The 27692-nt window shown below is 48.2% G+C and overlaps 1 protein-coding gene across 5 annotated transcripts in view; it reads right to left on the bottom strand.

The window, feature by feature from the left end:
- Nucleotides 1-2442: 2442 nt before the first annotated feature.
- The window catches only part of NAV1 (neuron navigator 1), a 282750-nt gene continuing 257500 nt past the window's right edge, over nucleotides 2443-27692 (bottom strand). For all 5 annotated transcript variants that reach the window (XM_060178529.1, XM_060178531.1, XM_060178530.1 and 2 more), the window contains 14 exons: nucleotides 27055-27176; nucleotides 23110-23306; nucleotides 22168-22360; nucleotides 21917-22085; nucleotides 21571-21668; nucleotides 21315-21410; nucleotides 20365-20524; nucleotides 19088-19323; nucleotides 18212-18366; nucleotides 17518-17589; nucleotides 16695-16891; nucleotides 15217-15335; nucleotides 12916-13113; nucleotides 2443-8919 (listed from right to left, as the gene is read on the bottom strand). In XM_060178529.1, coding sequence (XP_060034512.1) covers nucleotides 8824-8919; nucleotides 12916-13113; nucleotides 15217-15335; nucleotides 16695-16891; nucleotides 17518-17589; nucleotides 18212-18366; nucleotides 19088-19323; nucleotides 20365-20524; nucleotides 21315-21410; nucleotides 21571-21668; nucleotides 21917-22085; nucleotides 22168-22360; nucleotides 23110-23306; nucleotides 27055-27176 — 2108 coding nt within the window. In that variant the 3' untranslated portion in view covers nucleotides 2443-8823. The remainder of the gene's footprint in view (nucleotides 8920-12915; nucleotides 13114-15216; nucleotides 15336-16694; nucleotides 16892-17517; nucleotides 17590-18211; nucleotides 18367-19087; nucleotides 19324-20364; nucleotides 20525-21314; nucleotides 21411-21570; nucleotides 21669-21916; nucleotides 22086-22167; nucleotides 22361-23109; nucleotides 23307-27054; nucleotides 27177-27692) is intronic.

Here is a 27692-nt window from a genome sequence, read left to right as displayed (position 1 = left end):
GGCTCCCGCGCGCGGCCAATCCGCGAAGCCGCGCCTGCGCGCCAGACTTGGGCGGGAGCGAGAAAGGGGCGGGGAGTGAGGCCAAGCCTCCAAAGACAGCGCCTCCTGCGGCATCAAGGAAAACTGCGTCTTCTCAACAAGAATCTCTTGCCCAGGGGGAGGTTCTCCAAAAACCGCACAGCAAGTTAGTGCGCTCCTTGGAATAATGGCAACGAGATACGACTTTAGACTGATGGGTCGTTGAGGAATACATGCATTTTTTTTTGCCCCTCGAACAATGAAACACTGTTAGCTAAAGTGTCTTAGCCTCAGGAAACCCAAATCAGAGTGTGTGGGAGAAATTAGCAGACTGGGCAGCAGTCCTTTGGTCCAGACCATTGGCTTTGCAGCTTGGATGAGCACAGTCTCAAAGCTGGAAATTGACAAGCCAGGAGGGCACTTGCATACCCAAGGATCACTCCTCCAGAGTAGATACTATATACCACTATTTGAAAATGAATCCTATTGGCTGAGGATGCTTAAAATTGTTTTGCCCCGAGAAATAATGGCTGGACATTTAAGAAATGGAGGAACAAGAGTGGTCTAATATGAATAACTTGGGTGTGGGTTTTAAGGTATAGAGAGATACACCCCAATAGTAGAACAAATAGGATTCTCAAAAGGGGTTTACAACACAGGGCAGGACGATGAGCTCTTAGTGGCAGGAAGGATGGAGTGGCATGTTTGGAGTGGGACGTTCCAGAGCAAGGGAACAGGTATCTTTTAGTAAGCTGGTCAAGTTGTGGACTTTACAAGGCTTCCTAGAATCTCTGACTTTCATTCCCAAGTGGCAGAGGACACCAGCTAGCAATTCCCAGTCCAGGTCCAGTTTCAAGTCCGTAGATGTTAAGCTATTTGGGATTTGGGTTGTTAGGAAAGTCATGACACATTTTTGAATTGAAAAAACAGAAAAAGGGAGGTAGCACAGTGGGTTAAGCGCATGTGGCGCGAAGCCCAAGGACCGGCATAAGGATCCCGGTTTGAGCTCCGGCTCCCCAGCTGTAGGGGAGTCGCTGCACAAGCAGTGAAGCAGATCTGCAGGTGTCTATCTTTCTCTCTCCCTCTCTATCTCCCTTCTTCTCTCGATTCCTCTCTGTACTATCCAACGACAATGACAGCAACAATAATGCTACTGATAAAAAACAAGGGCAACGGGGGTCGGGCGGTGGCGCAGTGGGTTAAGTGCATGTGGCGCAAAGCACAGGGACCGGCATAAGGATCCCGGTTGGAGGCCCCGGCTCCCCACCTGCAGGGGAGTCGCTTCACAGGCGGTGAAGCAGGTCTGCAGGTGGCTATCTTTCTCTCCTCTTCTCTGTCTTCCCCTCCTCTCTCCATTTCTCTCTGTCCTATCCAACAACGAATTGTGTCAACAAGGGCAATAATAATAACCACAACGAAGCTACAAGGGCAACAAAAGGGGGGAAAAATGGCCTCCAGGAGCAGTCGTAACTTTCCCGACAACCCAATAGTAAATCACATCATATGAGAATTCATTGCATATTAACGATTCATTCCATTGCACCTGAGAAGTCTATATTCCTTTGCCACCTCTTATCAGAGAGCAGAGGTGGGCTGCCATTGCCTTACCACCAATTTCACAGGGAAAAGATGTGAAAGCGAAAGCCCAAGGTATGAAGAATGGAACTCCTTATTCTCATTTTTTTTTCCTTTTCTCAGTGGTCAGAAGCTGAACTTCATTAGAATAGCTTCATATCTCTGTGGCCAAAGAGGTGGCACATGGACAAAGTGGTGAACTCCCAAGCATGTGGACCAGAGTTTGATCCCCAGATTGCATGTAAAGAATGATTCCCCCTCCCTCCCTCTCTCCCTCTCTTTCTCTCTCTCTCTCTCTCTCTCTCTCTCTCTCTCTATATATATATATATATATATATATATATTTAAAAATAGCTTCTCTCATAGGTTAACCTTTACCCCAAGAAGAAAACTTGGGAAAAGTCCAATATTTGCATTGGTCATTATGGCAGTGTGGTAGAGGACCCAAGAACCATACTTTCTGGGCCGGACACTTTGAGTTCTCACATAGGATTCTGTATCCATAGTATGCAAACAGATTTCTTATCTCTAACCAAAGGAGTCAGGAAGAGACTCTGCTCAGGTACTGGAGAAGACAGCATAATGGTTATGTAAATTGTTTTTCATGCTTGAGGCACCAAATATACCAGGTTCAACCCCTACTACCACAAGCCAGCACCAAGCAGTGCTCTGGTGGGGGGGGGGGGCCTGTTTAGGATTTGAGGATCAGACATTTCCAGGCAGATGGGCTTTTACCACTGGGTAAGTCAAATAACTACAAGCAATCTCATGGTCCACAAGGACCATGGCCCAGGAGTGGGCCACAAGGTAACCAGAGGCAGCAATCAGACAGAGGGAGCTATGGAGAAGCAGTGGACAATACAGGAAATAACTTTATTGAAACGCAAATGGCATTGAACAGGTGATACTTGCTGGGAGGACACATGCCAGAAGGACAGAGGGTCCAGATGAGGGGGGGGCCTTTGGTGTTGATAAAAGAAAGGCCTCTTTAGCAGGCCCTGGCGTAAATGTAATTGTCAACCAATGTTAAAAGGGGATAACCCAGCTCGCTTGGTGATTGTTACCGCAGTTAGATATAGCACTTGGCCTTCCAGACTTAGTTCTGTTTTCTTGACATTAGCTCCAAAAGGGGGTTGATTTAAAAGAAACGAGAGTCAAATTAAAATTTTAAAAAAGCATAAACACACAGACACACATGTATGTGGGGCTTGGGGTCTTGCACCCAATAAATTAAAATTAGCAAGTTTTGCAAGAACTACTGCTGGCTTCCCACCTGAGGCTCACTACAAATCTGAGAAACACACAAGACTCGTCACAGAAACAGGATGAGGTGGGGGACAGAAAGGAATCCGTTTGCTCAAAAGATTGTTCTATTCAAACAAACAGAAAGTTAGGAAGTGGGAGGTTACTGCATAGCAGTAGCTTCAAGACTGGCTAGGTATTAGGGTGGGGGGAAAAAGCTTGGGGGGAAAAAGCTTGTCTTATTAACGTGTATCTGTGGTCTCTTAGCAGGAAAGCAAGAAGAGCCCACAGGAAATGAGCAAAGGACAAGTCACTAGCCTCCTTAGGACTGGGGAAGTGACTAGTGGAATTGGTTTCCATTTGCCTTTCTCCAGATCTTAGTTCTGGGTCTCAGGGCCTGGGCCTGGTGTGCTGCTTTGTTCTCTGCCCACAAGTTCCCTGGCAGGGAAAACTGAGCAACTGGAAACAAACCCAGTTGTAAATAGTCTAACCACCATCCCTGGGGCTCCATCAGCTATAAGACTGTGAATCTGAAGAGATAGGAAACTCCTTTCAGATTTTTTTAAAAATGATTTCACTTTATCACCATGGTTATCTAACTCTGCACCTGGGTCTTGATGTGGGGAAGGGATGAGCCCAAAGACTTAGTGACCCAGCTCAGTATCTTCACTCTGTTGAATTCCCTCCTGTGAGGCCAGCAGAGGCTGGAGAAGATGTTGGAGCCCTAGCTAGAGCTGTTAGCTACCTTGGGAAGAGGTGCTGGTCAGGTTCTCACACCCCACAGGGAAAATGGAAAGAGAAGGATGTTGCTGGGAGAACAAGTTGTCATGGAAACACAAATTAGATTACAAAAAAAAAAGACTTTACCCATCCAATTACATAAGTAGAAAAAAGCTCTGAGCAGATGCAAATCAAATAGCAGAAGAGCGATTGGTTAGAGCTCCCCCCCCCCCAGGAATCTGTCTTTAGATTTTTCTCTGAAGCTGCACATTTTAATCAGCAGAGTCTTACTCTGCTGACTGCCACCCAAAGGCATTCACACCTTTTCTGTGTTAAAAGTCAAAAATCTGAATTACCACCTAGGGCATATCTTATTTTTGGTCCTCTGAAATTTCATTTTCCTTTTAAAAACAGTGACTCTCAAGCAGTGTGCATCACAGCTGCCAAGAGGGTTTATTTAAAAACACAAGTTACAGGGACCCTCCACATAGCTTCTGATTTGGGAGGCCTGGGATGAGGCCTGAGAACTGCATTTTTCTCAAGTTCCCAGAGGCCATCTGTGCGTCTGGCCTGGGATCCTATACTGAGAATCACTCATTTGGAAAGAATCATGATACCTGGAGGTGGGTTATTTACTATGACCACTGCCATAGGATATCCTCTATGTCACCATCATTCAGAGAAACGGTCAAAACATCAACATGGAAGGATCCAGCAAGCCTAGGGTTAGCTCTCAATGGTATTGGTCTCCCTGCAGCTTCTAAATCTCTGGCAGAGTTCTCCCTTTGGGACTTTGCCATCTTCCACAGGTCTGTGGCCTCCAGTGTTTGCTTCCAGGGCTAGACTGAGCAGTTAAAACACTTGGCCCCTTGGTAATGGGGAGCATCAAGCTGGCGGGTCTATATATCCTTTCTAAGGTTTATTTAGGACGTGTGTGGATATACAGCCAATTTAGTTATTAGGGCAGTAGCGCTAGGCATTGATCTTTTGGGGACATTGTGTCTCTAATAGAATTTTATTACTTACAGCCTCACTAGTGGGGTCATGAGCCAGAATTCACTAGCAGTTATTAGTTTTCCTCAAAATGAACCATTTCTGTTGGAACATCCTCTGCAAAAGCAAACTCCACTCCATTGCTGGGCTTGGCTTCTAAAGTTGACATTTTAGAGTTAGCTTAACCCAAGAGGAAGAGAAGAAGAAAGTATGAGGCGAACTCTCTTTGGTGATGCTGATTACTTGAGCACGCAAGCCTCCTGTTAAACATGTGAAGAGGATAAGAGCAACTTCTTCCAGACACTTTGCAAAAGAGAACCCTAAAAATCTCAGGGCCATCTTTCCTTGACCTTGCTTTGTGGGGCAAGGTCTCCCTCAGTCACACCTCTCTACAGGGTCTCCTTATGTAGCTGCTGTCACAGGTCTTCTGCTGAGAAACCCTGCATCTACCACTGCCGCCCCCCACCCCCACCCCTTTGGACAGTTTCCTCTGCAGTCACTATAGAGTGACCCCTCCCTCAAGGAGCTAGAGCAAAGAGCCAGTAAGATTTGGCCCACTTGGGTGGAATCCTACAAACCAGGAAAACCTCCCTTAGAAAAAGAAAACCCATGGCTTCCATTCTTAAGGGATATGGGTAGATTAGCTACAAGGCTGGCAATCTCAAAAGTTAACATACCAGCCACCAAAGACTTGAATATTTGGGGTGTCTCTAGGGACTTTCATCCAATTCCTATTCCCTGCCAGCCTCTAGTTCCCCCAAAGATTAGGCTACACAAAGAAGACACCAGTACAGGGATTTACACAGAGACAGAGGTAAGCACCAGAGAGCTGTTACAAAGAGAAGACTTGGAAAAAAATCACTCCACAAAGCCTCACAAGATAGGAAACAGCAGCAGCAAACTGCCCTTGTGTGACACACACACACACACACACACACACACACACACAGCAGGTCGCATGGTAGCCTCCAGTGACCTAGTATTTTATTGTTAGTACGTAGGCAAGGACTGAGAGACAAATACACTGGACAAGATGTTGTGGTCTTCATCCAGACAAGGAATCCCACCTCGAGCTGGAGCTCCCTACAGGTGGATGTTGGGTATCCAACCCTGGCATCTGCAAGCCAACGTTGCTGATGGGTAGTTGGTAGGGGAAGCTAGAGAGGAGGGGGACAGCACAAGTTCCAGTCTTAGGTAAGCTGGAGTCTTCTGAAGGCGTCTGGGGATGGAGGACGTAGCCGCAGGACTCCGCTGTTCTTTCTAAGAGCTCCTGTTGGTCTCCACCAAGAAGCAGGTGCACAGGTTAGACAGGAGGTTTTGGATCTGCTCTCACCGTGGATTCTGGGGCAGTGTGAGGGGCTCAGGGTTTCTGCTTCCGAGTTTGTTTCTGAGAAGTCTGGATGAGCATCCCAAGGGGTTATAGCACCAGGAGGGGGCTCAACCTTCTACAGATGCCACATCACCAGGACTACTTGGTAAGCTGATCGATTCCAGTGGTGATTATAGGGGCCCAGTGAGCAACTGTAAACAGGGTCCCAGGTTTCCAAGGGAGATCTGAGGGTGCAGTCTTAACTGCTTAGATGGAAACCTACTTCAGGGAGGGAAGCCACTGGAGACCTGGGCTGAATGCAGCAGTCACATGAGAGACAAAAGGGTGGATCCCAGGTCAAGAGCTGAAGAGTCACGCCACCAGAGGCCCCAAGCATCAACCTGCCAGGATCCAGGTCAAATTCCTGGTGGTGTCCATGATTACCAGAGACAAGAATCCCCTTGGGGGAGGGGTCTGAGGCAGTTGGGATGGAGGAAGGGGTTACCTCCTTCCCTTGTTCTCAAGTAGCCAGTAACATCCATAACCCAAGGCACTGGCTGGGCAGCACCAGAAAATAAAGATAGTTAAGGGCTTTTGTCTGAGCCTCATCATGGAACCAGCTAAGGATGGGGTTCAGAAGAGGCCTCAGTCCAAAGAAGGCCTGTCAGGTCTTCCTGTCCTTCCAAGTTAGCACCCCCAGCACTGGGGGCCCCTCCTTCTGCACAGCAGACACCTTAAGGCAGTGTTTCAGCACCATCCTGGGCCAGCCTCTTCCCACTACAGATTGCAGATTGGACAGCTGAGTAGGCTGGGGCATCTTCAGAGCAGGGGAGTGTAGCAACAAGACTAGTCTCCAGCACAGAGGGAGGATCCTCTTTTTATCCCTGGGGCTCCTAGGTGAATGCAGAAGCTTTCTCAGCGTGCAATCTGGACCATCCTTGGGATCTAAGTGAAAACGTTCTGACAGAATGATGCAGATGAACTGGTTCATTGGTTGGGGTGAGGCAGACTGACCCAGGTTAGTGCGCCTCTCTATTCTGATAAGGTCTTGTATTATGGAGGAATCAAAGAGCAGATGCCTGGGCCCAGACTTATCACATAGCCCTGATCTGCAGAGTCCTGGGGCTCTGGCCTCACCAGGCAGCTCAATCTGAATCTGGTCTGAAGAGGCTGTCAGAAGTAGTAGGAAGCTGTCCTATCCACTTGAGACAAACAAGATTACACCATCCTCTGGGTTCTATTTTAACTGACCTCAGATTTTCTCCCATTACAGGATATCTAAGCAAAGACTTTTTCTGGTTAGTTCCTTGGGTTTGGGCTAACTTTTTAGATGATCCTGAAGGTCTAGAAAACCCGGGAACATAAATTTAACAGAAACTAATGTAACCTATTGAATTGAATGGAATTGTAGGGCCCAAGTGTTATGTTTTTGTTTGTTTTTGTTTTTCCTTTTCAACATAATGATTGGTAACGTGTAAGTACTCAATAAGTGCTTGCTTAATCAAGGAATACAGACTGCCAGACCAGGGCAACTTCTGCAAAAATAAGATCCTTTTGGAAGAATCAAGCTCCCTGAGCCTTGAGTCTTAGTTTCTGATTGGGAATATTTCATAAGGTCAACCAATCTCCTGCAAGTGAATATTCACTTGCTGAAAAATTGCAAACACCAGCTAGGGAATGCAGGTAGGCAGGTGGCCACCATCAAAGCAGATAATGAGGGGGGCCACACTGGTCATAAGATTGAAGACTATTTTGAGTTTTCTGGTTTTCCTCCAGGCCATGGTCAAGCTCTGAGTCAATCTTCTAGTAAGACGGTGTGGTAAGTTCTTGTGCCTTATAGAAGCCATTCTTCTTCTTCTAGCGTTTGCCACATAGAAGCCATTAAGGCCTTAGATAGAACATGTGTTTTCTCAGAAGGGAAACCAAGGTTCCTCTTCTCCCACTTCCCTGAGCCAATGCTCCCTATCTCAGTGGGCTCCAAAGATGTTGAGGACAGTGCTACAGCAGGTGTCCAGCCCATGCCAATCAGAAGACATCAGATTCTCTAATGAAAACCCACTTGGAAAATGCAACATTAGCCCAACTTGGGAAAACCAACCTAAGCATCTCTTGGACACATGATAAAAAAAAAAAAAAAAAAGGAAGGTGGGCAGAATAAAGAAAAGGAAAATAAATAGGCAAAGAGGAGAAAAAAAAATTGAAAGGTAGGACTGGTTGACTCTCGTGCATGTTGAATGAGGAGGAAGACAGAGCGAGCAATCTTCCTCTGAGGGCTGGAAGGCAACGCCTGTGGCCTGGCAACGCGTCAGGCTGGCAGCCAGCTTGTCGTGGTCCCTGTGTCATCTAGAGTTTGTGGGAGGCACCCCTCTCTCCAGCTTCATTTTTTTTTCATTCTTTTTTTTTAATCCTTTAGAGATTTAGACTTTTTTTTTTTTTTTTTAAACCACATGCTTCTCTTGCAGGTCTCCAGCCAGATCTCTTGGGGAAGAGTTGTTGGCAGTGGTGTTGGAGTGGGGAAGAAGGGGTGGCGAAAATCTGGGGAGGTTCTGCTCTCAGAGACCTCCCCCAAGCCCCCCAGTCACCAGGATTGTCTCTCAGAGTTGTTGGAGAGAATCAGGAACTGCTGCAGCTTTGGACGGGCTCTCCTGAACCCCTCCCCAGAAACCCCAGGAGTCTATAATTGAGACAAGAAATCAAGGGAAAAGATCCGGATTCACCTTTTCCCCCAAAGTCGTGAGAGGAGGCCGGTAAATGAATCCAAGGGATGTGTGTCCCCAAACTCCACCCCACCAATCCTTACTCAGAAGTTCTCAAATGTGCAGCACCAAGACCTGGCCCCCACCTGGCCCCCTTCCTCCACCCTCCTGGTGTCCCCTTAGGCTGGGGTGCCAAGAGAGGGGAGGGGAGGAGCAAACACGGTGGATGCCAGTGTCCTGCTGTCTGGGGTGATGGTGATGCCACAACCCTCAGAGCGTGGCCTGGAGGTTGGGGTCCAGGATAGTTTCTCGATCTGGAGACTCGATGTAATTGGCAGCTTCTTGAAGTTTCAGCAGCATCGCCATCTATGGAGGGGAGAGAAGGCGGGTTAGTGAAAGCTGAACCTTGGCTTGGAAGTGATTTGGAATCCAAAGAGTTTAGAGATGGTTTATGAACAAGCCTCGAGGATCTCTTGCACCCTGGTCACAAACATATGCAGCATCTTGGCTGTCAAAGGCCCCCCGCTATGATACAGGGGAAGCCAAACAGAGCAAGACCACTGGGCTCAAGAGACAGCTCACCAGGTGAATATGGATTGAGTCATACGAGTGGCCGAGGTTTGAGCCCTGGCACTGGTGGGAGGTGCTATCCACTGGGAAAGCTCCGATCCTGTGGTGTCTCTCCCTTCACCTCTCGATCTGAGAGTCAGACTCCACAAAAATAAAAAGACCTTGAGGTGCTTAGACTCCAGTAGAAGACAGCAGGCCTCTAGAATATACTGGCTAGTACTGCCAAGAATGTGGAAGTGGCAGAAGACCATCTCTACAACTCCATGCACCCAAACTCAGTATTTGAAAATTAAAAAAAAAAAATTTATTTATTCCCTTTTGTTGCCCTTGTTTTATTGTTGTAGTTATTATTGTTGTTGTTGTTGTTGGAAAGGACAGAGAGAAATGGAGAGAGGAGGGGAAGACAGAGAGGGAGAGAGAAAGATAGACACCTGCAGACCTGCTTCACCACCTGTGAAGCGACTCCCCTGCAGGTGGAGGGCCGGGGGCATAAACCAGGATCCTTATGCTGGTCCCTTGTGCTTTGCGCCAGCTGTGCTTAACCTGCTGCACTACCACCTAACTCCCCAAACTCAATATTTTTATAAACCTCTCTTTCCCCAGGTCACAGCCACGCTGCTTCATGTCAAGACTAGACTCTTAGGCATATTCACTTGCATTGCACTTTACCCCACATGCTTCCAGACCTCCATTCAGCTAAGTGAACCCCATTGATTCGCTACTGAATGCACCTTCCCCCAATCTCTATATAGTGTCAGCAACAGCCGCCTTATATGCAAGTGTTTGTAAACAGAGAATGCCTGTTTCTAACAGTCACAATTCAAATTCAAATGAGTTAACATTCAAACAGAAGAACATCCTCCTTGAAAGGCAAAAAAAGAGAGAGAAAAAAAAACTAGTATAGCCACAGGCCCTTTGTAATATAACTAAAATAGGCCTACTAGCTATCTACAAAATGGAGGACACCCCCAACTCTTCATCTGCACTATTCCAGCCTTTAGGTTCATGACTGGTCAACAATTTGTTTGGCTTTGCATGTTAACTCTCTTCTCAACCACCAGATACCAGATGCTAGCATGATGCCAACCAGACTTCCCTGGACAGACAACCCCACCAATGTGTCCTGGAGCTCCGCTTCCCCAGAGCCCTTCCACACTAGAGAAAGAGAGAGACAGGCTGGGAGTATGGATCGACCTGCCAATGCCCATGTTCAGCGGGGAAGCCCATGTTCTGTAATGTTCAATTACAGAAGCCAGACCTTCCACCTTCTGCATCCCATAATGACCTTGGGTCCATACTCCCAGTGGGTTAAAGAATAGGAAAGCTCTCAGGGGAGGGGATGGGATACAGAGTTCTGGTGGTGGGAATTGTGTGGAGTTGTACCCCTCTTATCCTATGGTTTAGTCAATGTTTCCTTTTTATAAATGAAAAATTAAAAAAAAAAAGAAAGCTAACATTTTCACATTTTCACGTTTTAGATGATGGGATTTGTGTACAGGAAGTTTTTTGTTTGTTTGTTTGCCTCCAGGGTTATTGCTGGGGTTCAGTGCCTGCACCGTGAATCCACTGCTCCTGGAGGCCTTCCCCCCCTTTTGTTGCCCTTGTTGTAGCCTTATTGTGGTTATTATTGTTGTTGATGTTGTTCATTGTTGGATAGGACAGAGAGAAATGGAGAGAGGAGGGGAAGAAGAGAGGGGGAGAGAAAGATAGACACCTGCAGACTTGCTTCACCGCCTTGAAGCGACTCCCTTGCAGGTGGGGAGCCAGAGGCTCAAACTGGGATCCTTACACTGGTCCTTGCGCTTTGCGCCACATGCACTTAACCCGCTGCTCTACTGCCCGACCCCCGGAAGATTTTTTCTTCTTTTTTACCTCCAGGGTTATTGCTGGGGCTGGTGCCTGTACTACGAATCCACTACTCCTGGAGGCTACTTTCCCCCCTTTTGTTGCCCTTGTTGTTTTATCATTGTTGTGGTTATTATTTTTGTTGTTATTGATGTCATTGTTGTTGGATAGGACAGAGAGAAACAGAGAGAGGATGGAAGACAAGAGGGGGAGAGAAAGAGAGACACCTGCAGAACTGCTTCACTACTTGTGAATCGACCCCCCTGCAGGTAAGGACCCGGGGGCTTGAACCAGGATCCCTACGCCTATCTTTGCGCTTCGCACCATGTACCCTTAACCAGATGCACTACCGCCTGACCCCCTGTGCAGGAAGTTTTAATATGATCTGTCAAGTCATCCTCCCTAACAGTCTGACTAGGGAACACTCCCACAAGGCAAGTGTGAGTGGCTGTGCTTGCGTTTGCTCTATCCTCCTCCAGCCCCCTCACTTTTGCCAGTGTGCACTTCCTTAATTAGTAGAGTGGTTAAGAATTTATTACTTGGGGCTGGGTGGTGGTGCACCTGGTTGAATGCACGTTACAATGCACAAAGACTGGGTTCAAACCCTCCCCCCCACCCCGTCCCCACCTACGGGGGAATGCTTCATGAGTGGTAAAGCAGGGCTATAGGTGTCTCTCTCCCTCTCTCCCTCTACCTACCCCTTCCCTCTCAATTTCTGGCTTTCTCTATCCAATAAACAAATAAAGATAATTAAAAAATATATCTATTTAATTAATTTTTTGGGTTAAGAATCTCCTCAGGATTTCACTGCTCATTTGGATTTTCTATGGTCAAATGGCCACTCAGTTTTTTTTTTTTTAAAGATTTTATTTATTTATTAATGAGAAACATAGGAGGAGAGAGAAAGAACCAAGCATCACCCTGGTACATGTGCTGCCGGGGATTGAATTCAGGACCTCATGCTTGAGAGTCTGATGCTTTATCTACTGAACCACCTCCCGGATCACAGCTTTTTTTCCCTTCCCATTTCTCATTATGTTATTAGGGAAAGAATGATTCTTATGACAGTTGTTATGATGTGGGTACAATTTCTTTCGTTTTTATTGCCACCAGGGTTATCACTGGGGCTTGGCGCCTGCACTATGAATCCACTGCTCTTGGGGCCACTTTTTCTTCCTCCTTCCTTCCTTTCTTTTTTTAATTTCTAATTTTTTATTCAATAGAACAGAGAGAAATTGAGAGAGGGTGGGGGGAGATAGTAAGAGGGAGAGAAAGACAGACAGCTGCCGATCTGTTTCACCGCTGTTGAAGTAAAATGTCCTGCAGGTGGGAAGTGGGGGCTCGAACCTGGGTCCTTGTGCTTGGCAACATGTGTGCTTACTGGGTGTGCCACCACCCGGCCCCCATGAGTCCAATTTTCTTTTTCTTTTTTAATATTTATTTATTTATTTTCCCTTTTGTTGCCCTTGTTTATTGTTGTTGTGGTTATTATTGTTGTTGTTATTGATGTCGTTAGATAGGACAGAGAGAAATGGAGAGAGGAGGGGAAGACACGGGGCGAGGAGAGAAAGACAGACACATGCAGACCTTTTTCACTGCCTGTAAAGTGACCCCCTGCAGGTGGGGAGCTGGGGGCTCAAACCAGGATCCTTCCGCCAGTCCTTGCACTTCACACTACTGCCCAACCCCCCTTACATTTATTTTTTAAAGTTATGCCAAGGATTTAACCTGGGGCCCAGAGCATGCAAGTCCTGTGCTCCAATGCTGAGCTACCTCCTCTTCACAAGCCAGGACTCTGACCACCAGATCTCCTCACTGGCCTCACAAGACCTTTAGATTCTCCTCAGCACCCAACCTTCAGACCTAGTTAGGGACTGCAAGGAGAGTTCAACTGCATAATACTGTTGACTTTTTTTTTTTTTCCCTCTCTGAACAGCTTATACTCACCAGTGGGTCTGAGTCCAGAGAGTTTGGGGTGCTATCTTTGACTGTCCTGTCCTCAGGGGGTGAGGCGATGCTGTGAGGGCCCACGGTGGGTGGGGGCAGATGGTATAGCTTTGACTGGTCCTGCTGTGCTGATGGCCAAGGAAGAGTGTCCCGGACCCACTCCACTGGGTCTTCCCAAGCGGCTTTCTGTCCGTGTACCTGGAGAACAGGAGGAATGTGGTCACTGGAGAGGAAGCCAGACCTCAAAGAGGCTTCTTCACATATTCTCCAGGTGGAAAAGTGGACAACCTCCATGAGAAAGGCAGAGAGACTGACTCCCAAGGGGATTTTCTTCAGAGAAATAGGTTGATATAAGTCAGTAAAACAACAACAACAATCTGGAATAATTTGGCCAATTGCACTGAAACTTAACATACAAGCATCTTGAGGGAGTAGATAGCATAATGGTTATGCAGAGACCCTTGCCTGAGGCTCTTAAATCCCAGGTTCAATCCTCTGTACCACCATAAACCAGAGTTGACCAGTGCTCTGCTTTTAAAAAAGATATACAGACATCTCAAGACTCTGTGGAATTTTATTATTTATTTATTATTGGATATAAGTAGAGAGAAATTGAGAGGGGGTAGCATATAGAGAGACACCTGGGTCCTTGCACACTATAAGTGCTTAACCACTTGGCCCCCCAAATTTTATTTTTTATCTTGCAAATTCTTCTACTGAAATCATGTAGCTTTAATATTTTTTAAAATTTCCTGAAATCCAATTTCAACTATGAAAACATGCCTTTAAATTGGAAAACTCTTAATAATCAAACAAACTTAAAGGCAATGGTCATTTCTGATATAGATCTGTAGTTAGTATATTTAGAAATGTATTGCCTCAAAAAAAGGGAGGGGGAGGAGGCAGGGGGTGGTGTCCTCAGTTCATCATGTGCTAGGATCCAGATTCAAACCGCACTCCCCATTTGCAAGGATGACACTTTATGAGCAGTGAAGCAGGTCTGCAGGTGTCTTATCATTCTCTCTCCCTCTCTATCTCTCCTTCCCTCTCAATTTCTCTCTGTCCTGTCAAGTAAAAATAAAGTAGAAAGAAGAAAAAAAAAAGAGGCAAAAATGGCCACCAATAGCCGTGGATTCGTAGTGCTGGCACCAAGCACCAGCAATATCCCTGGTGGCAATAAAAGAAGAAAGAAATGTATAGCCTCATCAGGAGATATCTACTGCAATTAGAAATCACTCGCTTTGTTTTGTTTTGTTTTGTTTCCTTTAGCAAAGCACTATTCAGCTCTGGCTTATGGTAGTGCCAGGGACTGAACCTGGAGCTTCAGAGACTCAGGCATGGAAGTCTCTTTGCATAACCATTATACTCACTCTCCAGCCCTACAAATTATGTCTATGGCTAATCCATTAACAATAGGGGGCGACCACAGTTCATTAGTACCAGAAGGAATTTTATTGAGGGATATGCCCAGATTTGCACATGAGCAAACAGTGATTTCAAAACTACCAGTGATTCAAAACTACCAGTTTACAGTGAGTTCAAAACTACCAGTGATTTAGGCAGAACAGATTCTTCTTTGCTTTACATAGATTACTAAATACACAGAGCAAGTTGGGCAAAAGAATGCTTGTTGGGGGGAGTCGGACGATAGCACAGCGAGTTAAGTGCAGCGGGTTAAGCGCACGTGGCGAGAAGCACAAGGACCGGTGGAAGGATCCCGATCAAGCCCCAGGCTCCCCACCTGCAGGGGAATCGCTTCACAAGCGGTGAAACAGGTCTGCAGGTGTCTCTCTTTTTCTCCCCCTCTGTCTTTCCCTCCTTTCTCCATTTCTTTCTGTCCTATCCAACAACAATGACATCAATAACAACAATAATAACTATAACAATAAAACAAGGACAACAAAAGGGAATAAATAAATATTTAAAAAATAATGCTTTTTGGATACAAGTCCCACACACTATTGTCATGTTATCTCCCTGGCCCCCAAAGTAATGCTTTTCATGAGCAGATAGTAAAGAGCTAGAGTTTCAGTTAATTCTTGGTTTGAGCTTAGTCTAGGACAAGAGACATGGCCCCAGAGATAGAAGCCATGCAGTCATCTGGTGAGTGGAGACTAAAGACAGAAAGTTAGCTTTGTCTACCCAGTACCTCCCTCTGCCTGTTGGGAAGAGAGGCTACAATGACTATTAGCCCCCATGCTTTGCACTGAGAAACACTTCTGCTTTGTTAGATGGGACAGCCTGACCTGGGAAGCTAGTAGGGGCAGAGGGTTAGAGGGTCAAAGGTCAAGCAGGGCTCACCTTGATTCCATCCTTGGCTCCTTCCTGTAGGTAGGGGATGATAGAGTTGTTCCACAGGTCAATAAACCAGGTCCGGAAGTCCTCAATGCCAATGGGACAGGATAGGAAGAAACAGGGGCCTAGGGCAAAGGATGTGACTGTGAGGGGATGGCTGAGATCCAAGCTCTCCCTACTCACCTGCCTCTTCTGCCTCTTAACCAGGCAGAGGGGTCTGATAAATTAAAGGCATTGAGAGACGAGCCACAGCCTGATGACTGTCAGTCAGGAGGATGATCGCCTGGCTGGCAACCTTATAATAATGCCTCACTGAGGAAGTGAGATGAGGGAATGCTTTAAAAGTTCCTGTGTCTGGGAAGTCGGGTGGTAGCACAGCGGGTTAAGCGTATGTGGCACAAAGCACAAGGACCAGTTTACGGATCCCGGTTCTAACCCCTAGCTCCCCACCTACAGGGAAGTCGCTTCACAAGTAGTGAAGCAGATCTGCAGGTGTCTGTCTTTCTCTCCCCCTCTGTCTTCCTCTCCTCTATTTCTCTCTGTCCTATCCAACAATGACGACATCAATAACAACTACAACAATAAAACAACAAGGGCAACAAAAGGGAATAAATAAATAAATACTAAAAAGAAAAAGCAAAAAAAAAAAAAAAATCCTTCCTCTGGGGAAGCGAAGTCCTGCTTCCCCAGATCCCTGGGTTGACCTGTCAATGGGGAAGCAATTAGAGAAGGCAGACCTTCCATTTTCTGCACCCCATAATGATCCTGGGTCCACACTCCCAGAGGGATAAAGAATAGGAAAGCTATCAGGAGAGGGGGTGGGATATGGAGTTCTGGTGGTGGGAATTTTATGGTATGGTTTTGTCAGTGTTTCCTTTTTTTTTCTTTTTGCCTCCAGGGTTATTGCTGGGACTCAGTGCCTGCACTATGAATCCACTGCTCCTGGAGGCCATTTTTTGTTGCCCTTGTTGTTTATCCTTGTCATTGTTGTTATTGTTGTCGTTGTTGGATAGGGCTTAGAAAAACCGAGAGAGGAGGGAAAGACAGAGAAGGGGAGAGAAAGACACCTGCAGACCTATTTCACTGCTTGTGAAGTGATCCCTCCTGCAGGTGGGGGCCAGGGGCTTGAACTGGGATCCCTGAGCCTGTCCTTGTGCTAGGCACCAAGTGCACTTAACCCACTGCGCCACCGCCCGACCCCCAGTTTTTCCTTTTTATAAATAAATTTTTTAAAAATCCTTCCTAAGTACCTCCCCCTGCCCTTGAACTGGAGGAAAAACAATGAAGAGCCAGCTTTCTGCAGGTTAGACTTATTTCCCTAAGCCAGGCTGTAGCTGGGCTGGGTGTGCCTGTGGACTAAGTAGGCAGTCTTAAGTCTCCAGTCACAAGACTGGCAATTCCTTTCCATGTCCAGGACACCAGAAAGAAAGGGGTCCCCTCAATCCCAGGTGGCAGACCCCATGGGGAAAACTGAGCCCTGGTACCAATGAGGAAGTCTGAAGTGCTGTGCTTCTCAAGGAAGGTGTGGAGGTGGTACCACAGCTTGGGTACCCAGTCAAGCACCCGCAGCAGCTCCTCCTTGTTGGCATTGATGTCGCTATCTGACTCTACCAGCTTCCTCCTCAGGTAGCGGACCAGGAAGCCATTGGCCGGCTCTACATTGTTGGAGAAGGTCAGCATCCTGCCGGCAGGGGTGGGGAGGGAGATCAGGGTCAGGATGCTGGTGGGGCACATTCCTCCTACTAATGCCTTCCAAGAGTATCTGCCTCTTTCTCATTTTTTAAAATATTATTTACTTATTTGTTTATGAGAAAGGTAGAGAGAGAGAGAACAAGAAAATTACTCTGTGATAGAACTCAGGTCCCCATGCCTGAAAGTCTAATGCCTTATCCACTGTGCCACCTCATAGGCCATGTCTGTTTGGTCTCTTTTCAAATAAAACGGGATAACTGAAACTTAGGGCCTCAGAACTGCTGCCCCAGACAGGCAGAGATGATTCTCAAATCAGTGACCCCCTTCAGCCAGATCTAACCTCTGTCTGACCTCACTGACCCGTATGAGGGGATCTGGGGACAAAGAATCCAGATGATAGCAAACTAGCACCAGCTTGTCCCTTTCCTCACCACAAGAGTCCTTCTCCATCCTGGAACCAACATGGCAGATACTTATTTTCCTTAACTTGGAAGGCTCAGACTAGGCATCCCCACCTTCTGCTTCCTTCCCCCACTCTGTCCAGATCTGGGAACTCTACTAGTTGACAGACTCTTAGACAGTGCCAGAAGGGTCATCTAGGACCACTGTTCTTACCTGAAGCTCAAGTGCAAGCCATGATTGGGTGTCATTTTTACAGGCTGATTGGTGGTACCTATAATATAGGGACTATGGGGAGAAAGAAGAAAAAGATTCACTTAGAACTGCCTTAAAAAAAAAATCATTGTGTGTGTGGGGGGATGGTTTACAGCACAGTTGTTGGCACACAGGCACAACTTCTCATCTCCCCATGATAGGTGTCTGCAAGACATTCTCGCCCCAGCTTGGGTTCTTCCCCACCATCATGCAGGGGACCCTAAAGCCACCCCTCACGGCCTCGTTGCCCTCCTTCTCTAGAGTCTTCTGCTTTGGTGCAATACACTGTAGATTGTCTTTTTTTTTTTTTTTTTTTAATTTTTTAAATTATCTTTATTTTAGTATTTTATTTATTATTTTATTATCTTTATTTACTGGATAGAGACAGCCAGAAATCTGAGAGGGAAGGGGGTTAGAGAGAGAGAGACAGCGAGACACCTGAAACACTGCTTCACAACTTGCAAAGCACTGCCCCTGCAGGTGGGAACTGGGGGCTTGAACCTGGGTCCTTGTGCACTATAACATGTGCGCTCAACCAGGTGTGCCACCATCCGGCCCCTGTAGAATTATCTTAACACTTGCTTCCCATCATGTGCCCACTGGATGGGCCCTCCCTCTCCTCACTACAGTAAGCTTGTCCCCACCTCCCTCTCACCATTTGTGATATTTGCAGGTGAGGGCCCCGTTGACTAGCTCACTGATAGAGCCTGCTTCACTCAGGTCATCCAAAAGGATCACCAGGGGGACATCGCCAATTCCCGTCTCCCGGTCAATCTGGTTGGCTAGGTTGGAGAGATACAGTTGCAGATCCTGGAACGAAAGAAGACAGCAGGTGGGTCGACACAAAGTCGTGGGTACCTGCATCAGCCTTGCAGAGGAGGGTCTCAAAGAGGCGGCTATTTCTAGATTCCTTGGGGCCTCTGGTTCCTGTTTTTTGTACCTGCACATTGCATGGTAGACTCCAAGCACCACAGAGTGGAAATCAGCAGTCCTGAAGACTCTCTTAGAAACCCTCTTAAGCTATGGCCCCTAACTCCTCCAAATATGAGGAACCCACACTATTTCCTGACTGGATCTTCACCAGACAGGTGCAGGGGAGATGCAAGGCTTGAATACCAGGAAGTCACAACATTAGCTTGACAGATACCAGGGCGTGGCAGGGGGCAGCACAACAGGCTAGGCTGAATTTTGAGTGTTTTGTTCCCAGAAAGCCTGAAGTTAGACAGCCAAAGGCAAAGCAACACAGAGTGAAGAAGAGGAGAGGGGAAGGGAGGGGAGGAGAGGAGAGGAAAATAGAAGGGGTGGGATGGACAGGACTGGCATGCAGTGAGATGGAAACAAGGGCATATCCAGTCAATGATCAGCTGGAGAGAGGGACGCTTAAAGAAAGCTAAGTGATGGAGAAAGACAGGAAGGGCATGTCTGGAAAGATGCTGGAGGCAGGGGGGGTACCATAAAGAGGGAGTTGGTGGAAGGGAGGGGAGGGGCAACAAGGGCCTGGGAAAGGGGCAGGGACCTCAGAGGCAGTCACCTTGCAAGACTGCTGGTGCATATTGAAGGTGCTGACGATGCCCTCAGTGACCTCGCGGCCTGAGCGCTCCACCAGGTACTCGGCCAGCCGATTGGTCAGGTAGGTCTTGCCCGTGCCGCTGGGGCCTGAGAGCACAAGGCGCCGGTGCTTGAGCAGGAGGCTGATGTAGTGCTGCATCATGGGCTTGGGGATCAGCGTCTCAAACACCAGGCTGTCCACACACTTCTCCTTCAGACCTGCACCCCAACCCCAGACCCTGTGAGTTGTTGTTCTTTGGAAAGGAGAAGAGGCAGAGACAGAACAGAGAGAAGGGAGAGACACCACGGTACTGCACCACTATTCATGGAGCCCTCCCTGGTGCTGTCTATGGTGCTCTCATGTGATGCTGAGGTTCAAACCCTGGGCCTCACACACACTAAGATGATCACTCTACCAAGTCAGCTACTCTGGGCTCTAAAGACTGAATCTTTATATATATATTTTCCCCCTTTTTGTTGCCCTTGTTTTATTGTTGTAGTTATTATTGCTGTTGTTATTGATATCGTCGTTGTTAGATAGGACAGAGAGAAATAGAGAGAGGAGGGGAAGACAGAGGGGGAGAGAAAGATAAAGACACCTGCAGACCTGCTTCACCGCTTGTGAAGCAACTCCCCTGCAGGTGGGGGGCCAGGGGCTCGAACCGGGATCCTTCCGCTAGTCCTTGTGCTTTGCACAATGTGCACTTAACCCTTTGCGGTACTACCTGACTCCCGGAGACTCAGTCTTAACCAGGGCCCTTAGGACTGGTCTTCCTGCATCAAGGAACCCGCAGAAAAAAACTAGATACATTTGCTTAAGGGCACTACAGAGAGCCTAAACTCCTTTGTTGTGAATAGGGACATCGCCTGGGTTGGTGAGATAGCTCACCTGGGAGGGTGTCTGCTTCATCCTGTCCTTGACCCAGGTTTAAGGCTGGTCCCCAAAAGGAGATTTTGTTTATGGACACAGGGACATGCTATCAATACAGGTGAATCAGCAGACAGCCTAGGGCTGGCTTAAACTCCCCCGGAATACATTATGCTCAGTGGAAAGCTGGTGCTTACTCATCTTCTTCTAGCTCATAATGCTTAAGTGCAGTGAGGTCCTGCTGTTTTGGTGCTGGGACTAAACCCAGGGCATCCTACCCACCAGGCACCGAGCTGTGTCCTTACTGTAATGTCTCTAGTGCTTATTGCTGAATGAACATAGGCTGGATTATCTGACTATCCCCATGATCACCCCAAGAGACAGAAACTGACCTTTGAGGTTGACGGATATGTTATTGACCCCTCGGCGGCAGGGAGGCACCTCTGGGGGCTCGGCATCCAGCACCCGCTTCACGTGGCTGAGGCTGTAGCCATGGATAGACTCAGTGCTCAGTCCCAGGGTAGAGGCTGGGTCCATTTTAGAAATATAGTCCTGACAGAAGAGACAGGGAGACAAGGAGATGGTGAGGGGCTGGGGAGATAGCATGGTGGTTTATGCAACAGGCCTCCATGCCCAAGACCCAGAGGTCCCAGGTTTAATCCCTGGTACAACCATAAGCCAGAGCTGAGTAGTGCCCTGGTAAAAGAAAAAAGAAAAAACAGAGGGAGTCGGGCGGTAGGGCAGTGGGCTAAGCGCAGGTGGCGCAAAGCACAAGGACCGGCGTTAAGGATCCCGGTTTGAACTCCACCTGCAGGGGAGTCACTTCACAAGCAGTGAAGCAGGTCTGCAGGTGTCTGTCTTTCTCTCCCCCTCTCTGTCTTCCCCTCCTCTCTCCATTTCTCTCTGTCCTATCCAACAACAACAATAATAACTACAACAATAAAACAACAAGGGCAACAAAAAGGGAATGAATAAATAAATAAATATATAAAAAGAAAGAAAAAACAGACTCAGCCACCATGTGAGAGCACCACACAGAGGCGGCTTCACGAGAGGTGCGATAGTTGTTTCCGTAGTGTAGTGGTTACCATGTTTGCCTCACAAGAGATGAAGTAGGTAGGGCTGTGGTATCTTCCCTTCTCTTCCTCCCTACTCTGCCTCTTCCTCTCTATTTAAAAAAAGTAAAAAAAAATCCACTGAAAAAGTAGTATTAGGGAAGTAGACAAGAGAAAGGGAGTCCCAGCAGGTGTTTTCTATTAGCTTTGCTCTGTCATATGTTAAAAGCTCCGAGACCCCAGGGCCTGACGGTGCAGCGACCCATAAGAAAACAAGCTCCCTGTACCTTGAACACCTGGAGAACTGCCTCATCCAGCATCTTCCAGTCGACTTTCCCGCTGACCTTGCTGCACCCCAGGAAGAATTCCTGCTGCTTCAAGTCCTGTAAGAACAGGCAGCGGCATGTGAGCCTCAGAGAAACTGAGGAAAGAAAAGTGGCTTCCAAGGGCCCAAACCGTGGAGCACTCAGCTTTGGACAGGATGCTTTGGAGCCCAGATTTTCTTGGATAAAAACATGATCATTGGCCTTCCAAGTTCCTTACCCCTTTGATGATGTGCTGTGGAGGCATCCTCACCACCACCCGAAGCGTCACTTCCTCCTTGGGCCCGCAAGTGCTGATGCCATCCATGGGTGACAGGTCTGCAGGCAGCGGGAGGAGGGCTGGCTTCAGGAATAGCCATGAACTTTGCTGAACCTTCCACGTGATAGCCCTCCTAGACTGCTCTTTATTTACCACAAGGAAGCAGGGGCCCCAAGTGGAAGCAATCAAGGTGCAAGATCAGGCACAACTGCTGGTATCTCACTGCTGGTGTCACATCACTGCTCTCTTCTCTATCCACGAAAACTGCCACCAAAGCAGGCGCCAAGCTCTCCCCCCAGACAAGTACCTGCGTCGGTGAGACTGGGTGCAAAGGAGTGGGTGAGTGCCAGGCCCAGGGAGCGGCGGGGGGATGATAAGGCGGAGGACCCAGGGACCTGCCCTGGAGTGGAGCCCGTCGAGGGCCCAGGGGCAACCTTCAGCCGGTCATTCTCAGCCTTCAGCAGGTCCACCTCCAGCTGCAGCAAAGACAAACAGGGTGGGACAGAATCGGGGCAAACTCCCTGCTCTTCCACAGCTCTGTGCTCACATGCCACCCACCTGCATGTTGTGCATGGTCTCCCGGAGCTGGTCCAGCTGGTGGGCAGAGTTGAGGGCCTCCAGGCGGATGTCTGTGAGCTTCATCTCTTTCTCCCACAGCTCCGAGCGCAGCTCGGAGACCTCCTTCTTCTCTGGCTCCTCCTCCTCATTGGCATGGAACAGCCTGGTATGGGGAACCGAGTGAGCACTGCCCCTGTAAGAAAGCAAGAGTCAGGGGCCAGGTGGTGATGCACCTGGTTGAGCACACATGTTACAATGTGTTCTGGGTTCAAGCAACTGGTCCCCGACCTGCAGGGGGAAAAATTCACAAGTGGTGAAGCAGTGCTGCAAGTGTCTCTCTGCCTCTCTCCCTCTATCTCCCCCTTCCTCTCAATTTCTGGTTGCCTATCAAATAAATAGTTAAAAAAAAAAAAGAGAGAGAGAGAGAAAAGAAAGTAAGAGTCAGTTAGGGGCCAGGTGGTGGCGCACTTGGCTGAGAAACAGGTCAGCATGTATGAGGAACCGGATTCAAGCCTTCACCCCTTGCTCCCTATCTGTAGGTGGGAAGCTTCACAAGTGGTGAAACAGTGCTACAAGTGTCTCTCTCCCTCGTTCCCTCTAGCCTATCAAAAACTACAAAATAAAATAAAATAAAATAAAGGCCACCAGATGCAGTGGACTCAATCCTCAGGCACTGAGCCCCAGGGATAACCCAGCAACAACAACAAAAAGGAGTCAAGCCAGACAGGCTGCACAGCAAGTTCTAGGATCACCAGGTGATGCTGAGGTCGGGGGTGGCAGCCCTGGTTCTTCCTGCCAGCAGACACTCAGCTGGCATTGACAGACAGGTTCGTCTGTCTAGCTCACATGCCCAGGAGAGGCCTGGAGCAGGGCATGTCTTGTCTGGGGTCTTACTGCCACCTCCAGGAAGGGCTGAGAGGCAGGGAGTGAGGGAGCACGTACTCGGTGACTTCGATGCCCACAGAGGACGAGTTAGAGGACTTGATGGAGGGTGAAGCGGCCTCAGTGGAGCTGTGCTGCAGCTTGGGGGACGAAGGGGCTGATGAATCGGGTGTGGCGATCTCCTCGATGTCGGAGTAGGAGGAAGCGGATTTGGGCCCCTTCTTTATGCTGAAGGCCTTGTTGAAGGAGCTTCGGAGCTAGAACAAAGCAGACCCAGGAGGGAGGCAGTCAAGGCTTGGCTCTGGAGCTGGGAGGGCTGGTCTGGGGTTTCTGAGACAGAGTGGTATATAGGCAGGGGGTCTGCTTGCTATGACTAGGCTGCCTCTCTGAGGCTTAAAGTAAGAATGACAGAGTTGCCTAGAGTTAGGGAGCAAGAGGGACACATTCTGACTCATTACTATTGTAGGCTATGGATCATCTAGGGTCTCCTCTGTCCTATGTGGGAACTGTGCCCTAGTGGTCCCATGGGATACCTTTCAGTGGTCTAACTCCACCTTCTCTGCAGCCCTGACAGCTCAGTCTAGAGCCCAGCACACCATGGGTCTCAAGACCCAGCCCAGACCAGGGCTCATCAGGCCAGAATTTATTCATTCATCACCCCCAAACCAACAATCTGATTCCGAGGGGACAGACTGTCAGTAAGGGGTGGTAACAGGTTTGTTGCAGTGCTCAGCACATGGCAGAAGGGTTAAATCAGGCAGGTGCAGGTCGGCATGACCCCCACGTGACACCCCAGAGCAGGGCTGTCCCCCAAGGTTTTCTCACGGTACTTGGGAAAGGTGACCTCAGGCACCCATGGGTTTGGGCATTAGGAGTGTGAGCTGCAGGGGCAACCAGGACCCTGTCGCGCGCCCGCTCCCATGCATCCATTCAGCATGCACACACGCACGGACACAGAGATGGAATGGCAGCAGAAGACAGCAAAGGAGGGCCGCAGGCTTCAGGGGACAAAGGGAAGTCAGAACTCGGGGACAGTGACAGGAGAGGAGGAAAGCCTCTTGAGGCTGCTCTCCTCAAATGTCTCGTGGAGCACTGCAAGGCTGTTGGTAGGGGGTAGTGGGAATGGATGGGAAATGTGTGTTGGGGTCTTCACAGCATGGGGTACAAGAGAGAAGTGTTTGGGCTCTGAGGCTAAGAGACCGTATGTGCAGTTAGCTGGAGTGTATGTCAGGTCTCAAAAGTACTGTGAAGCTTTTTTCCCCCCTCTATTTTATTTGATAGGACAGGGAGAAATTAAGAGGGGGCAGAGAGAGACAGAAAGGGAGAGAGAAAGATAGACACTTCTAGATCTGCTTCACTGCTTGTGAAGGATCCTCCCCACCCCGAAGGTGGGGAGCAGGGGCTTGAACCCGGGTTCTTGTGCAGGTCCTTGCATATAGTATATGTGCACTTTGCCAGGTGAGTCTCTGCTAGGCCCCCAAGCTCACTTCTCTTTAGAGATGAAGAGCTGAGGCTGGGGAGGCCAGAGAGAGATTTGCCTTATTTTGTATAATTAAATGAAGAACTGAGACTGGAATTCAGGCTTCCTAAAAGTTCCCCCAGTACCAGTGCCTGTGGGAAGGTATGTGTATGTAGGTGTGTGTGTAAAGAGACGCTATGGCCATGATCTGCCTGAGACCTCTATGATCACTAAGATGCACAATGAGTACATCCGGTTCTCCCAAAACAGAACCAGGAGATGCTGACAGGGCTGTGGCCAAGGGAGTTCAGGAAATGACAGACAAGCAAAATGAAACAGGACTGTTTACCGAGGGCCGTCTCAGAGCTCCCCGGAGTGGGGTGCTCTGTAGAGAGAAGATGCTCCTCATACTGGCAGGAGCTGCACCACTAGTTTATAAACATCTCAGCTGATGCTTTGGGAAATGCTGACCTTGAGGGTGGCATTCAGACAAGCCCCAGGCACTGAAGCCCTTTGAGGTATGCCCTGTCCCTGTCCCTCTGGCCAACTGGCTCTCACCACCCCACTGTGTCACTCTTCCCCAATAACTCTGTAGGATCCTTGATGGCTAACTCTGTTTTTTGTTTTTTAATTTTTTTTTTACCAGAACACTGTTCAGTTCTGGCTTATGGTGGTGCGGGGGATTGAACCTCGGAGTCTGTTTACATAACCATTATGCTATCTACCTTCCACCCTGCTGGCTAACTCTTTTTTTTTTTTTCCTTTTCTTTTAACCAGAACACTGTTCAGCTCTGGCTTATGGTGGTGCGGGGGATTGAACCTCGGACATTGGAGTCTCAGGCATGAGAGTCTGTTTGCATAACCATTATGCTATCTACCCTCCACCCTGCTGGTTAACTCTTATAGGCTCCATTTCTCATCTCTTTCACAGCCTGAAAAGACAAAGGTTGGGACAGTGGGAGACTAGACTTTGAGGTCTGATTTGTAAAAAAAAAAATAAAATAAAAATTCAGGGTTCCCATTCTGTCCTTCTGAAACTATTTTTATCCCTAAAATGTCTGGAAACTCCACAGATGCTCAGTGGGTTTCAAGATTTGGGGTGACTTCAGGGAAACCCAGAATGAATCACACTCCTCTCCTAGCTCTCTACACAGCCTACTCCAGAGGTACATCTTCATGCTGGGCTCTGTCTGAATGACTTTTAGGAAACTGGTCTCAAAAGAATGTTCATCCAGTGACTCCCATTTTGAGCTTCTGGGTTTGACGGAAGGAAAAGTAAAGACGCTCACTTAGGAGCTCCCTTTACCTTTATGTCCGGCTGCTCTTGTAAGAGGGGATGGGTCAGGATTTTGTCTGACCGTCCCTTTGGTCCCCAGCCAGACTCTTCCTCTGTCCCCGCGTGGGCCCACCGTCGATGGGTCATGCAGTGAAGTGAGTGAGTGAGGAACTCTGGGGTGGGTGGTTATGGTTAGTTTTATGAGTGGTCGCTCTTTATTTAGGGGAAGAAGTCGTTCTGGAAATGGGGAAGGTATGGCACAGGGGAAGAGGAAACAAGGGAGAGGAACTGGGTCTCTTACCTCATAGACCTGGAAAAAAATAGGGATGTGAAGTCAGCATTTTGGGGGGGGGAGAAAAAAAAGCAACACTTAATCACTCATTTCACACAGCGGGCACCTATCTGATCTGCACGGAGGTGAATATCTGAGGGGGACAGAGGAGCAAGAAGTCTCCATTTGTGGGGGGGAGACTCCTTGTTAGCGCCGTCAGCAGAAGACTGTGTATGGGGCAGGGATTCCCATGAATACTGTCAGCAGAGGATTTACAAGTATTTTATTTCATTTAAAATTTATTTTATATTATTATTATTGTAACTAGGGCACTGCTCAGCTCTGGCTTATGGTGGTGGCTGTGTTTGAACATGGGACCTCAGAGCCGTAGACATGAAAGCTTTTTTGTATCACTGACATGCTCTCTCCCTGGTCCTGAGGTGCAAGCATTTTTAGACCTGTCTGGAGCATTTCAGGAAGGTCAAACTTGATTTAAGGTTAAGGGTTATCTGGGCACAAAAAACCCGGCCACTATCTTTGGATCAGACAAAGGCACTATAAAAGGTTCTTTTTGAAGTCCTCCAGGAAAGTTCCCTAAATATCTTTCCAAAAATGGAAGAAGTGGCCTCTAGGAGCATCTAGACTAAATGGCTTTATTGATAAAACCTTCTCTGTGATATGGGAGGGTGAGGGGTTATGGAGGGGGGAGATGACTGAAGGATGTTCACTTTTAGAAAGTCCTCAGCTTCCTGCTATGACCCAATATACCTGTCCGAATCAAATGCGTGAAGGGTCTGAGAAGCAGGTGTGTTGCAGGGAGGCCTGGGGACAGGTAGGGGACAAATGGGGGGGGGGAGGATGAGCTTGGCTGGCCCAGTGCTGAGCAGACACCAGACTCCTTGGTTTCTTGGTTACTCCTGAAAGCAAGTGTTTCCTGCACTGAGGTGGAGTGAGTCCTATGGGGCTCTGCGCCCCACCCTCTTCCTCTCCTGCACCTACCCAGCTCTTCTTCTTCTTCTTCTTTGCATCAGCGTCTTTGCTGCTGCCAATGCTGGAGTGGCTGGTGATGCTGTTGAGGCTGGAGATGCTGTCTGAGGAGTTCTGCCTCTTGATCCGGAGTTCTAGGGGCCAAGTGGAAGGGGGAGGACATAGACAGGGGAGCTTGAAAAAAGACCAGGAATCATGGAGCCTCACTGTGGGAGCTGCCAGGGCCACATTCACTATTTATTTATTTATTTTCCTCCGGTGTTATAGCTGGGGCTTGGTGTTGGCACTATGAATCTCTGCTCCTGGTAGCCTTTTTTTTTTTCTTTCTTTCTATTTTATTTTATAGGACAGAGAGAACTTGAGAGAAGAGGGAAAGGACAGAGAGGGAGAGATCAAGACAGACAACCTGCAGACCTGCTTCATCATTCATGAAGTATCTCCCCTGCAAGTGGGAACCAGAGACCTTGCGCATGATAATGTGTACGCTTAACTGGGTGTGTCAATGCCTGGCCCCATGTCAATCATTTCTTTTCTTTTTTTTTCCTCCAGGGTTATTGCTGGGACTCGGTGCCTATACCATGAATCCACTGCTCCTGGAGGCCGAGTGGAGGAAGGGCAGGAGCAAGGTAAGACCAGGGCAAGAGGCTAAG

This window comes from Erinaceus europaeus, chromosome 19 (assembly GCF_950295315.1).
Source record: "Erinaceus europaeus chromosome 19, mEriEur2.1, whole genome shotgun sequence".
In the NCBI taxonomy this organism is placed as follows: domain Eukaryota; kingdom Metazoa; phylum Chordata; class Mammalia; order Eulipotyphla; family Erinaceidae; genus Erinaceus; species Erinaceus europaeus.
This window is presented reverse-complemented; position numbering and strand designations above follow the sequence as displayed.